The sequence below is a fragment of the Bicyclus anynana genome, chromosome 4, assembly GCF_947172395.1.
Source record: "Bicyclus anynana chromosome 4, ilBicAnyn1.1, whole genome shotgun sequence".
Classification (NCBI taxonomy): Eukaryota; Metazoa; Arthropoda; class Insecta; order Lepidoptera; family Nymphalidae; genus Bicyclus; species Bicyclus anynana.
In genome coordinates, this window is record NC_069086.1 from 3,475,065 (window position 1) to 3,489,361 (window position 14,297).

The 14,297-nt window shown below is 35.8% G+C and overlaps 1 protein-coding gene across 2 annotated transcripts in view; it reads right to left on the reverse strand.

The window, feature by feature from the left end:
- LOC112058447 (5-hydroxytryptamine receptor 2A) overlaps positions 1-14,297 on the reverse strand; it is a 112,761-nt gene that overhangs the window by 36,723 nt on the left and 61,741 nt on the right. For both annotated transcript variants that reach the window (XM_024099304.2, XM_024099295.2), the window contains exon 2: positions 1,122-1,562. In XM_024099304.2, coding sequence (XP_023955072.2) covers positions 1,122-1,443 — 322 coding nt within the window. In that variant the 5' untranslated portion in view covers positions 1,444-1,562. The remainder of the gene's footprint in view (positions 1-1,121; positions 1,563-14,297) is intronic.

A 14,297-nucleotide genomic window follows, 5' to 3' on the forward strand; every position in this document is an offset into this window, starting at 1 on the left:
AATTCGTAGCATCTCGTAGCATCTCGATAATAATCATGCTACGTAGAATGGTGGCTATCTACGAATACAGTATTTTTCGTAGCTTGCTAAATGCATTTGTATTCATTGTATACCTTTTCGCTTCACCATTTATACAAAAATATTTACTTGTAGTATTTTCTAAACTTGCAGTTAGTAATGAATAACAAATTTATTTTGATTTTTCCGCGAAAAAACGATAAACCTAGTAGGAATATTTTGTAACGTTATTTTTGTAATTCAACATTGTGAGTTTCTTACTTTTCTCTATCTCTCTATGTCTAAACCGATATTGTAGAGAGAGAGCCATAGACACGAATTCGAAACTCAGCATGTTGAAAAATATTGATTTTATGATAGTCAATATTATTTTATAGATTTGTAACGCCACGCTTACATAAAAAGCGTAGTGTGCTTGATACCGATTGTGGTAAATATATTATTTGTTTATAAACTACGGGCAGATTCCCGCGACTTCGCCCGCGTGGATTTCAGCTTTTCACAAATCTCTCAGGAACCTTCCTCTTTAATCACTCTATCTAATCAAAAAAACCGCATCAAAATCCGTTGCGTAGTTTTAAAGATTTAAGCATACATAGGGACAAAGAGTTATTTTAGTAATATCATAAAAAAGTAACTCTTTATTTTCTTTTTATCAATTAATTATTTTCAAATTGTTACAACAGATTGAGTTACGATACTTTGATTTAAAAACTTATTTACTGTTAGTTTGACATGCTATTATTTCGTGTTTCTTTAGTTTTTTTTGTAATATAATATAATATATTGTTCGTTAGTCTCGCTAAAACTCGATAACAGCTTAACGGATTTATCTTATCTTGGTCTTGAAATGTTCGTGGAGGTATAGGGAAGGTTTAAAAGGTGAGAAAAAATCAAATAATTTCTGGGAAAACCCTAAAAACTGCCTTTTTCTATTTCCCATACAAACGTTTAAGAGTCAAGCGGTAGGGGTAGGGTAGGGTAGGGGTAGGGTAGGGTAGGGGTAGAGGTATAGAAGGGTAGAGTAGGGATAGAGAATAAGTGCACTTATGTCAAAACGAAGCTTGACCGGGTCCGCTAGTTATGTATAAATAAAGACTCACCTCTCACCAGCGTCAGTATACCAACAGGCATCACCAATATCGCGACGAGCAGATCAGTTATTGCCAGCGACATTAGAAAATAGTTCGTCACATTCTGCAGCCTCCTCTCCAAGTATATCGCAAGGCACACCAGTACATTGCCAGCAGCCGTACAAACCACCAGCACAATAGCTATAAGAGCCCACCAGTTATGAACCACCTCATTCTGTACACCATAGGTTCGATTCCCACCCGTCACATTCACTTCAATCTCAGTATTGTTATAGTCTTCCCAGTTGTAATCGATTTCATTGAATAAAGCGCCAAATTCTAGCTCATTCATTGTTGGAAGTTTCTAAGTGCATTTTTGTTTGTACACATTTCATCTTATTTCGTAAATGTGGTAGATACTGTTGACCATGACCATTTTGTACATTCTCAATTTGTTCCGATTTCAGGCATCTGTAACAATGATAGGGTGATTTTGAAAACATTTTATAGTTTTACTAGTTTGTTTTTTATTTAAGTGTAAAGTACTAAGCTTTAATGGTTTTTTTAAAAGCCTAAGCCCCCATTCGCACGAGCGCTTTTTAAACGAACGCTTTAAATATGTTCATTGTTCACACGTCAGCGTTTTAAAAACGAGACGGTTTTTTTCGAGCTGTGTTGCATTTTCAATTTCGGGCGTTGGAAATAGACCTTCATTCTACTTCATACTATATTTGAACACTTTTTTTACAATATGCTATAATATGCTAATGGGGGCTAACTCAGCAGGATTTTTAATTTGAACATTTTCAAATGGCCTGAAGTTTAAGTCCAGTAGTTTTTAGCCTGAACCAGGTTTTAAACCATGCATCTAATTGACGGTAGTCTAACCAGCTTACCACGGGACCAACGAGTTATATGAGGCCGCTATATATTATAAGTATGCTAGGTAACTACAGTTTGTTTTTTTTACTGTGTAAGTGCCGTAGACTTCTATGGGACCTCTGCGGTGTCACCGTGGGGAAGTTATAGTTTGTACCTTTGTGGCTTTGTAAGGTAGCAAGTTTCATAGGTCCAGACTTTTAACCGTCCAAGAATAAAGCGATTAAATTATGTTTAAAACTAATTTGCTTCATTGATCCCCTTTGTAATAAGTTTTAAATTAAATTTGAAGAACATTTTGTGTAAAACTTGAAGACAGTACTAGAAAGACTAATTCTCTCAGTGCTGGCTCTATTTCATTAAAATTACTCATCGAGATAGGTCTACTAACTTAGTTCAATTCAATTAAGGTTTTAATTTGGGTTCCCTTGCAAGTAAAATTAAAATTAGTTTAGCTAAAAATAATTTTAATCATGAACTTAAATTGTGTTTTCTTATTAAAACATTTGGAATAGACGAAAGTTAAGTTACTGAAGATCTGTGAATTATGGGGTTTAGAGGAGTGCATTAGAAACAACTAGTAATAAAGCATTTTGTGACAAAACTCATCTGGTAAAATACTAGTGCCATGCTTATTTTTGACGCTAAGCAGCATTGCTGCATAATATTACATCCTATACTAATATTATAAAGAGGTAAGGTACAGCTAGGCTTGTTTATTATGCGTACTTTCACAGCGTAATGTCTTACGGTATTTTATTGTGGGGCAAGGCTGCCGATATACAATCTATATTTGTACTTCAAAAAAGAGCAATTCGAGCAATATATCAATTAAAATCACGCGAGTCCCTTCGTCAAAAGTTTAAAGAAATAGGTATACTAACAGTAGCCTGTCAATATATATACAGGGTGATTCGGTCTTTAGTGCGGATATTTTTTTTCGTGGTTCTGTATCATTAATAGAATATAAATCTACAAACAGTTCGATACATTTTATGTAATTTTTTTTTTTAATTTATGTCTCTAAAATAACAAAATAATGTACATATTATTACTAAACCAGATATATTCAGCTTAAAAGTGATCTGGTGACGTCCTTTAGGTATCAAACGAAAATAAAATAAACGCACAATAGGGTGACCCTAAAATTCTGTTCAAAAGTAAATAACTTTAGCTAACGATAATTTTGTTATTTTTGAGTTAAAAAAAAAAAGAAAAAATACGTGATCATTAAATTTTGTTTATGTACAAAATATAAAAATATCCGCACTAAAAAAAATTTCTTCCTGTATAACAGTATAGTATATGTAAGACAAAATATTAATTTGTACAAACAAAAAGGAGATTTAAACCCACGTCTTACTAGACACGGGCATAAGTTAGTTATTTCTGCATATCGTCTCCAAAGAGTAAAAAAATCTTTTGTAGGTTTGGGTGTACTCTTCTATAATAAGATCCCCAAGACTGTGATGGACCTGCCAATGCATAGCTTTAAGCAATGTGTTAAAAAACATTTACTTAGTCGAGGGTACTACAACATTGATGAGTTCCTTAATGATAAAGATGCTTGGAGGCCGTTGGATCAGCTTCCACCTTCATACAGAAAGTAAAACTATAAGAAATGTAAACAGTAATTGTTATCAATTGTAAATTATAATACTGTATGACTTTTTCAAAAGAGCAACTGTTGAGTTTCTTGCCGGTATCTTCTCAGCAGAACCTGCCTTCCGAACCGGTGGTAGAATCTTTACAAATAGTCAACTGACGTGTCAAAAGTGCTTGTAAACTGAGCCTACTTGAAATAAATGATTTTTGATTTTTTTTGATTTTTTGTAAAGTTTATGGTATTGTAGGGGTAATCTACTGACCGATTTTGAAATTTATTTTACCACTAGAAACTCAAGTTATTTATGAGTGTCATAGGCTTATACTTTATAGGAACTATGTGGGTGAAGTAGAGTCGTGATAGCCCAGTGGATATGACCTCTGCCTCCGATTCCGGCGATGTAGGTTCGAATCCGGTCCGGGGCATGCATTTCCAACTTTTCAGTTGTGTGCGTTTTAAGTAATTAAATATCACGTGTCATAAACGGTGAAGGAAAATCATCGAAAGGAAACCTGCATACAAGAAAATTTACTTATACTCTGCGTGTGTGAAGGCTGCAGTTTACCAGCGTGGCGGACTATTGGCCTAACCCCTCTCATTCTGAGAGGAGACTCAAGCTCAGCAGTGAGCCGAATATGGGTGAAAATGCGGAGCGTTGGCTAGTATTTCATAATCTGGCTGCTTCACGAGCTAATTTCCAATGTACTCCTACGTACTATAAAAGTAGTTTCGCAATACTTTTTAAGTCTCCCACGCGAGTGTTTGGCCAAACTTTATGAAGTGGGAAATGGAGCATTTAAAAACTCAAAGCGAATGTAAAAGTTGTGAAATTTGTTGGAAATTTCCGTTTGAAATTTGATGTAAATGTGTTTACATTTGACGGAACTGTAAGAAAAGTAAATGTGAATGTATAACTGACTCTACTGACTCTAATAATCTACTAGGTACATCACCTGGAGGATTCCAGGGAAGTGACAAGACTGGAGAAGAAAACAGTCCTCTGTTTTCTTTGATTAATTAACTTGCATGACTATGTATATTAGCATAATATAGCTAAAGACTATTTTAATTGGGTACATTTCATTTCATATTATAAAATGAGCATGTCTGTTTACAATTTTCAAATATATACAACAGTTTAGTACACAAAATTAAAATCAATATGATTTATTTTACAAATTTCTTAAAGCGGCTTCACTGGCATGTAAGTTTTTATCACTTCGGTAACAAAAAACGCTGCATAAAAAGGTTTTCTTGAATTTAAACTATCGTGATTGTTATTCATATTCATTTATTATAAAACACGGCTAAAACTCACGTGATACAATGTCGGAGTATGTCCGACTAGTTTCGAACCCATACGGGGCCCTTAGTCATGAGCGTGTTTACAATAAATTAATATAAAAAAGTTTTCATTATAAAAAGCCTTTATACTTTTTCATTAAGTAAATAAATTATACGCGGGCGAATCTTAATCCCTGTTAATTGCAGAGATAATTCTTTTACGATTACGGCGATAACAGAACCGTCCGGAAATGACTGCCGTAAATTATTTAGGACGACCAAAGCACAGAGAGACGAGAAAGAAAGGACAATGGGAAGAATACGGACCCAATTATTTACTAACTACAATTTTCACACAAATAGGACGAAGAATTTTGTTGGTATGTCTTCAGAGAATTTTACCTCCCTATCACATTTGGAATCTTTACTGTATTCGAGAGCCAATAGCCCAGTGAATATGACCTCTGCCTTCGATTCCGGAGGGTGTGTGGGTTTTTGATGAGTGCAATATATGAAAATATACATGACTTTTAAATGAAATTTTCCATGAAATCCTTAACTTATATTGTTTGATATCAATTTATTTTGGACCCTTCATGGACTATATTAAATTTAATATGAATAAACTTCCATATTGCATGTATACTCGTATATCCAAGTGGAAGTATATTTCTTAATCCTTTTAAATGTTAATGGCTTCCGGAAATTACCTCCGTAAGTTATTAAGGACTTTTAAATCATATTTTAAAAGCTTTTATTTAACTTGCAATGTATGTAAGATGTGACGGTGGATTCTTTGAGCTCAATTTTAAAGTAGATATCTTCAACCGATTGAGCTGATATTTTGTATACATGTTAAGATTGGATGACAATGCACGATATATTGCAAAACGTTATTCTAAATACAATATAGCAGACCACCCAAGATAGCGGAACAGTTATTATTCCATAACAATAAAAAAACACCAATATACTCCGAATTTCTTCCATTCATGTGTATAGCTAAGAACCGTCTCCAAGACGTAGGCTTTCAAAAAAACTGAAAAACCTCATGATAATCGGTCCATTATCTTTAGAAGTTCCCATGTCACTGACAGACAAATGGATAAGTGCAAACACACAGCACTTCAAGCTATCACCTATTTTAGAGGGTTGAAAAAGCTTTTAAATAAAAACAACGCTGATAGAAAAACAAAATTACCCGGAAACCAATCCCTTAGGGAATGCAATTGGGCGTATATGTGGAAGATCCCATTCACAGATAGGTAAACCTCAACGTTTCCAAGTGAAAGTGGACGTATATTCTTAAACCTTTTAAATCGTAATAGCTTTTCCTTCCACGATTAGAGTCCGATTATAGGGCGTTCCGGAAATGACCGCCGTAAATTATTAGGGAGGCTCCAACCTCTAACATGCGAAAAACGGAAGAAGCACTGAGGAAATAGACACGATATACGAGTATGTATGCTATGTTTGTTATTTTTAACAACATACTATTAATAATTACTTTATTATCAGCCTATTTTAATAGCCTACAAGGCTAGGCTACCTTAGGACCTACAATGCTTCTTCAATGCCACTTACGGTGGTAATGACTTATAAATAAAATCTTTTCAACAAAAAAATTTAACCTACTTCAAAATCACAAAAATGAATTAAAAGCGAAAAACAACATCGTATGTTACCTTTTGATAACTTTGAAGCCGGTGCCAGACCAGTGTCGTATTAATTAAAGCCGTTTCTGAAAGAACCACGGGAAAGAATTGTCTTTAAGTCCTAAAACTTTATATGATTTAATCGGCTTTAGTTAATGCAACTCTGTGTTGGCATCACCTTCATGATCAGAAGGTAGTATGTAAGTACGATGTTATTTTTTGTTTTTAAGTTTACTTTTGTGATTTTGAAGTCGGTTAATTTTTTTTGTAAAAAAGATTTAATTTCTCTGTTTTTAGTGTGCCATGGTGAATGAAAGCGCCAAAGTACGGCCAATTTGGTTATTTTAATTTACAATACAAAATGAATAAAAAAGTGGTAGTCCATGCAATTTCTGTTTGTCCGTCTGTCTGTTTGAAATGGCTAATCTTTGAAATAGCTTAATCTATTCAAATAGGACTTCCTCAGATAGAAGAGGTTATTGAGCAATACATAGGCTACTTTTTATTTCGGAAAAACAAAAGTTCGCGCGGGATTCGTAATAAACTGAACTTCACGTATACAAAGCGCCATAAAAAAACGCTAAGTGAAAAAGGTTATTAGAAACATTCCCAGAAGCTTCCACGCCACTAATTATTACGTAATTAGCGGTAACAATCAGAATATTTCATTACGATCACGTGACATTTCGCACGGCTGTCATTACATCCATGTTTCTGTGAAAAGTACACTTTTCTATTTTCAGAAGTGACATTTAGGTTTTATCCATTAGTATGCTAATATACTTCTGGCTAGTACACAGTGTAGGAAAATCGTAGGCGTAAATAACACGAAGTACACTGCCGTTATGAAACAAAAATATAATTATTCATATGACTAACTAGGTGAACTGGCAAATGTTGTTTGGCCACATTTTGGGGTGTTCAACCATATCATTCTATTATTTGCCACCGTATTTTATTAATTAGAAATAAGACTAACTTACTAACATACTAAACTTAAAACAGATACACTATACTAACATAGAAAAAAAAATTAAAACTGTTACTCTTATTAATTTAAAAACTTGTTTAATATAATAATGTAAGGAATAATAAAGGCTTTGAAATTGAAATTGAAACCATATCATTCAGGGGAAAAACAGATGTTGGCCGATTTTCTGATCTACGTGATATGCACACAAAATTTCATAAAAATTAGCCCAGCTATTTTTGAGGAGTTTGGTAACAAACATCGCAACATCAGAATGTTATAAATATCAGATGTACTTACTAAGAGTCTGTGGTAAACTAAACAGTCTTATTTTAAAAGCACTTTTGAAACGTTAGGTTATGTTATAATAATTGGTGATAAGTAAAGTCGAACTGCCGTTATAGCCCAATGAATAAGACCTCTGCCTTAGATTCGGAGGGTGTAGGTTCAATCTGGTCCGAGGCATGTTCTTCTAACTTTTTCAGTTAAATGTGTATTATTTTTAACCGACTTCAAAAAAAGAGGAGGTTATCAATTCGTCAGATTCCTTCGTCGTGAGAAAACCTGCATTGCGTGTGTGAAGTCTGCCAATCTGCATTGGGTCAGCGTGGTGGACTTTTAGCCTAACCCCTCTTATTCTGAGAGGAAATTCGTGCTCAGCCATGAGGCGAAAATGGGTTGCTAATCATACCTAACTCTTTTAAAATAAATGGCAACATAGCGAAGCTTTACCAAAACAAAAAAAGGACAACTAAACGTTATAGTGAAGCTTTTTCCCTCACGTGGATATTGTTACTGAGATCCCTCTCACACACTAAGTTAATAAACCTAACACATGTTACGCTTCGAAGCCATAAACCAAATTTTCGCAAAATTAACCACATGCGAGAAATTTCACAAACTGAAATCGACTCGCAAAGAAAATTTCATTTTATGCTTCAAATATTTTGTAGACTGAAAGGCAGCGGGCGATTTATTTCAAAGCTGCCTGAAATTTACTTATGTACATCGATGTTACTTGAAACACGTGGAATTTAGCTTAATTATAAAAATCACACTAGGTAATATCTATATATATAAAAGAAAATCGTGTTAGTTACTCCACTTATTACTCAAAAACGGCTGAACCGATTTAGCTGAAAATTGGCAGGGAGGTAGATTAAAGCCAGGAGAAGGACATAGGATACTTTTTTTTAATACTTTTTTTACGGGTAGGGTAGGGTAGGGTAGGGTACAGTAGGAGTAGGGTAGGTTTAGGGTAGGGTAGGGGTAGGGTAGAGGTAGTTGAAAGTTTACATTGAGTTTCACGCGGACGAAGTCGCGGGCGTTCGTTAGTTTATTATAAAGGCAAAAGTTTGGGTGTAAGTGTGAAAGTGTGTAAGTATGTTTGTTCCTCTTTTACGCTACAGCTACTATAGCGATTTGGCTGAAATTTGGAATCTGGATTAACACATAGGTTACTTTTCATCCCGGAAAAATCCATGCTTCCCGCGGGAATTGTGAAAAACTGAATTCCACTCGGACGAAGTCGCGGGCGTCCGCTAGTAATCAATAAAGCTTTACCCACAATAGACCAAAAATTAAATAGGTAGGTAATTATTATCAGCTCAAATGACGAATGCTATACAAAATAACCAATTTAAAGTATTCCATTGTTATACTTATCCTAATTTTCTGTTTTTTTTTTTAACTCCCGTTGTAGTAAATGCCCATGAAAATAAAAAAAAATAGTGAAATTATAGAACAGATTTTTTTACATTGAAAAAGAAAATTTATTTATACTTAACTTCCTAAAATATACTGACTTGGTATATAAAAGCTGAAATTGATATTCCTAATCGGCGTTCTTTTTCCGTGACAGCGATAATACTTAGCGCTGAAAGAAACGCTCCATTCATAAAAAGATTACGAATTATGATATGCAAATACAAACACAATCGGACTCAGTGTCAAAAACTCTTGATTACAAGCCTTAGGGAGACTCTACACTTGACTTATATCAGCTGCTGTCTGCTAGGACGGTTACACTGTTCTGAAATGTCACCTTAATGCTATGATACAAAATACAAATGTCATCCGGAGCTTACTGGTGGATATCATATAGTATGCAGTTGACATTTTGTCAATTGATTAGTTGTTTATTTTAATAGGTTGATAATAAAGACCAAAATAGTGAATAGGCCAGCTGGAGTGTTATCATCATTATCATTAGCCTATTAATATTAAAAGCTTAGAAAGCTGTTCAAATGCGGATGACATGGCTTAACTTTGTAACCAACCATGATCACCATCACGTCATGTACACAATTGGGATCGATTCAGTTTAGGACTTTTTAGGGCATGGTCCCGGATTGCTTAATGGCCTTGCAGTATGTTCTAGCCTATAACTAGTGAAGCCGAAGTCTACCAGCTGACCAGACGACATCGATAAATAAGAAAACATACAATCTGAAACTGATCTGAGCGGGTAACGATCCTATGTTCGCTCTATCATAAACGAAGGCATTGCCACTGTGCCAGATATTAACGTCAAATGTAAATGCTCCCTTAGCGTCGCGTGTTTGACACAGTTAAATAATTTTATATTAAAAGCTATAAATATATAGCGTGACGGGAAATACCTAGAATAGATTACGTAAGTTCGGAACATAACAATTTTCGATTTGAATGTACGAATTTAACAAATGCCTATTCAGTTATCCTAATCACACGATTTTTATGGACGATAGGCTCGCGCTTGACTAATATTACGCCTGATGGGAAGTCGTAATGCGGTCTGTGGGAGCGCGCTTGCCTACTTAATGCCTATAAACTCTTGCTTTGAAACTGATGAATTTGTGCTAATAATTTTATAGAAGCGAAACTTTGAGTGTGTTTAATTTTGTATTGTATACTCTTCCTAAAAATCCTTTTTTTATAGCTTGACCGGTGAAGTATTAGGCATATTCTTGTCAAATAACATCGCATAAATTAATTCCGGTCATTATTGGCAAATCTGAAAGTGATCATTGATGAATAGACATATGGCCCTAAGCCCGCCTACTGGCGGAGCTTAGGGCGGATTGGAGCAGTATGGTAGGTCTAAGCTCCATATCTCGTCTCCTGTAAGGGAGGCCTAACCTTGTGATGGGCCATTAAAATATAGAAGCTAATTGAGGCCTGTGTGATTGCCTCGTTTATCCAGTAATTAGAATTTAGTAGTATTGAGTCGTAATAGCCCAGTGAATATGACCTCTGCCTTCAATTCCGGTTATTTCTTAAAATGCGCCCAACTTTTCAGTTGTGCATTTTAAGAAATTAAATATCACGTTTCTCAAATGGTGAAGGAAAAACATCATGAGGAAACCTGCATACCTGAAAGTTTTCTTAATTTTCTGCATGTGTGAAGTCTGCCAATCCGCATTGGGCCCGCGTGGTGGACTATTTGGCCTAACTCCTCTCATTTTGAGAGGAGACTCGTGCTCAACAATGAGCCGAATATGGGTTGAAATTCAAGAGGTGATGGTAATATTGTAGTTCACATGAAAATACACCTGCAACAACTATACGAGTAGTAATATACTTCAAATAACATGGAGATTGGTTTCCGAGAGCTATAACACGGTTTCTTGGTAGCAGTTTAGTGTGGCCCCGCCCTAATTGAAGGGTACGTACAGTACACGAGCTAAATTATACACGAACTTAGCAGTAAGTTAATATGTAATAATTTAGTGATATAATGTATTGGTACCACTGGAATTTTAAATTATAAAATTAAAACTCACGTCGGTATATGCCCAACTAATTTTAAATTCATGCGAGCCTCTTAATCATGAGCACATTCATCAAAATCATGAACCAAACAGTTTGATTCGTTTGGCACACTTACAAAATACTTAAACCTTGCTCACAATGAAGAATGTTGATAATATAATGAAATTCTTTCACCGACACCTTTTTTTGGCTGGTGGGAGGCTTCGGCCTTGGCTAATTACCACCCTACAGGTAAAGACGTACCGCCAAGCGATTTAGCGTTCCGGTACGATGTCGTGTAGAAACCGAAAGGAGTGTGGATTTTCATCCTCCTCGTAACAAGTTAGCCCGATTTCATCTTAGATTGCATAATCACATAAGGTGAGATTGTAGTCAAGGGCTAACTTGTAAAGAATAAAAATATAAACCTTATTAGGACTTTGCTTGACAATTGGATCAAGGGCAGAAAGCAGTAATCCGAGAGATGGTGCTTATTGTGGGGTACTTCCTGAATCCTGACCAGCAATAGCTTGGTACTTAAAGGCAACGGGAGGGTTGTATTCTTGTAAATTTTTAATAATGTTTTAAATAATATTTTGTGATTAAAAATTAAAAAAAAAATAATTATTAAGATTTACTAATTAAGTGATACTTTTCTTAATAATAGGAGTAAGATACATACTCGTAAATCCTTACGAAGTTAGTTAATTGTTTGTTTCTTCAAATTGCCTATGTTATAACTTAAGTTTGTCTCAAATTGTTAAGCAAGTTCATAATTTAATGCACGTGTTTATACTCCCCTAAGTGAGTTCGAGCTTCCAGCCCTTAAACTTGTCTGTAACAATTTTAGAGTAAGTGGAAACACTCCGCCCCTTCTAGCTTCTTGGTTCCGTACATCGTGACCTATTTATCTACGTAATACTAATACATAATTTCGACTTTATTTATCACAACATAACTCGACATCGACGTTATAAAACGCCGTGAGAAAACCTGCATACCAGAGAATTTTCTTAATTCTCTGCGTGTGTTAAGTCTGCCAATCCGCATTGGGCCAGCGTGGTGAACTACTGACCTAACCCCTCTCTTTCTGAGAGGAGACAATTTTTATTCTTTGCAAATAGCCCTTGACTACAATCTTTACCTGGTGGTATATTATGATGATGCAATCTAACATAGAAGCAGGAACTTAATAGGAGTTGGGTGAAATTCCACATCCCTCTCGGTTTCTATATGATATCGTACAGGAACGCTATATCGCTATATAGCTCTTTGCTGGTAGAGTGGTAACTAGTCACGGTGTAGGAAAATCTCAATCGCAGCCGAGGATAAAACCCAGGACCTCCATCTTGTAAATCCATCGCGCATACCACAGAAAATAGCGCTTGGCTGAAGTTATGCCTCAAGTTGCCTAGCTCTACTTGAATGGGGGATGACGGTCTTAAGTTATTGATGTATGTAGCGACCACTACCTGATGTTAATGATAATTAATGACCTTACATAACTTGATAATGACTTAACGTTTTCTCCAAAGCACGGCGGCTACGGCAAGGAGCTAGCGCCATCTACTTCCCAATTACGGATTGATTTTTTACTGAACATTTCTAAGAAGTAAGATTACTTCAGTATTTCATAGCTCTTACATCAGAACAAACGATTGTCATACATTATTCAGAACAGAACAACATTTAGATCAAAATTTTAGTTTTGAAATATTGTATTGTCGTTGACATGGCTTACACTGTGACCGCGTGTCAGCTCTCAAAAATAGAACTGCAACTGGAGCCGGTAGATTATAACTGACAGGTTGACATGTATATTTATGGCAATAGATTATTAGGACTATTCTGTAACCGTATGTGAATTTTAAATTAGTATCTTTCTGATAGGTAATACTAAAAAATGGAGGACCCAGAATATCAAGCGAGTTGCAGGGAGCCGCTGGATCCTGGTGGCTCGAGACCGTTGTGTTTGGAAGTCCATGCAAAAAGCCTATGTCCAGCGGTGGACGTCCATCGGCTGATAATGATGATGATGCTACACGAATGTTGGTTGGAATTGGCGTGATAATTTTTGATATTAATCATGTCAGGAAGCGTAGGTTAAACGTTTTCTTTGGGGATGAGATATTTGGTAAGAAAAAGGTAAATCTTTCACATTTTTAATGGTTTATTTATTTCTTTAATTTTTTTAAAGAATATTTACTTTATCTTTTTAATATGACCAATACTCCCGTTCCCCTCCAACTAGTCGAATAAGACTGTGATATAAGTGGGTACAACAAAAGATTCACCTTTCAGTGATTCCAGCCTCTTTACCGCTTAGCTATTGAGGATCTAAATCCATCAGCGGTTTTAATCATGAGCGTGTTAACGAAACGCAGCGACAACCGACGAGTAGTTAAAAGGCAATAATTTATTTAATTTTCTATCATCCACGAAAAGCCTACGAACCCATTCGACAACGTCACCCAAGTCCGACAAAATCAATCAATCAACAACCTGTATTCGTCCACTGCTGGACATAGGCCTTTCCGAGAGCGCGCCACCAAACATGATCCTCCGCCTTCCTCATCGAGCCACTTCCCACTACCTTCTTAATGTCGTCGGGCCATATAGCTGGAGGGCGTCCTACACTGCGTTTGCTGGTACGCGGTCTATACTTCAGAACACGTCTGCCCCAGCGGCCATCTGTTCTACGACAGATATGGCCCGCCCATTGCCACTTCAGTTTGCTAATTCTTTGCGGTGCGGTTACATCAATTATTTTCGTTCTCCTACGGATTTCCTCATTCCGACAAAATACTCTTACTTTATCAACAACGGGACGAGTATTTTGTCTACGAGTATATAAAGTGAGAGTATTTTGTTGGACCTGGGTGACGTCGTCGAATGGGTTCGTCGGCTTTTTGCGCAGAAAATATTCATGATGAACTTCCGCAAAGTAACGCCTGCGTCTATCCAATATCCGACGAATAGTTGGTTACCATTGCGTTAAAAAAGCATGTTGACTATTTTAAGAAATAAGAAATGTTTATTAAAAAAAAAATCAACCGACTTCCAACTCGAAAATTAACCTA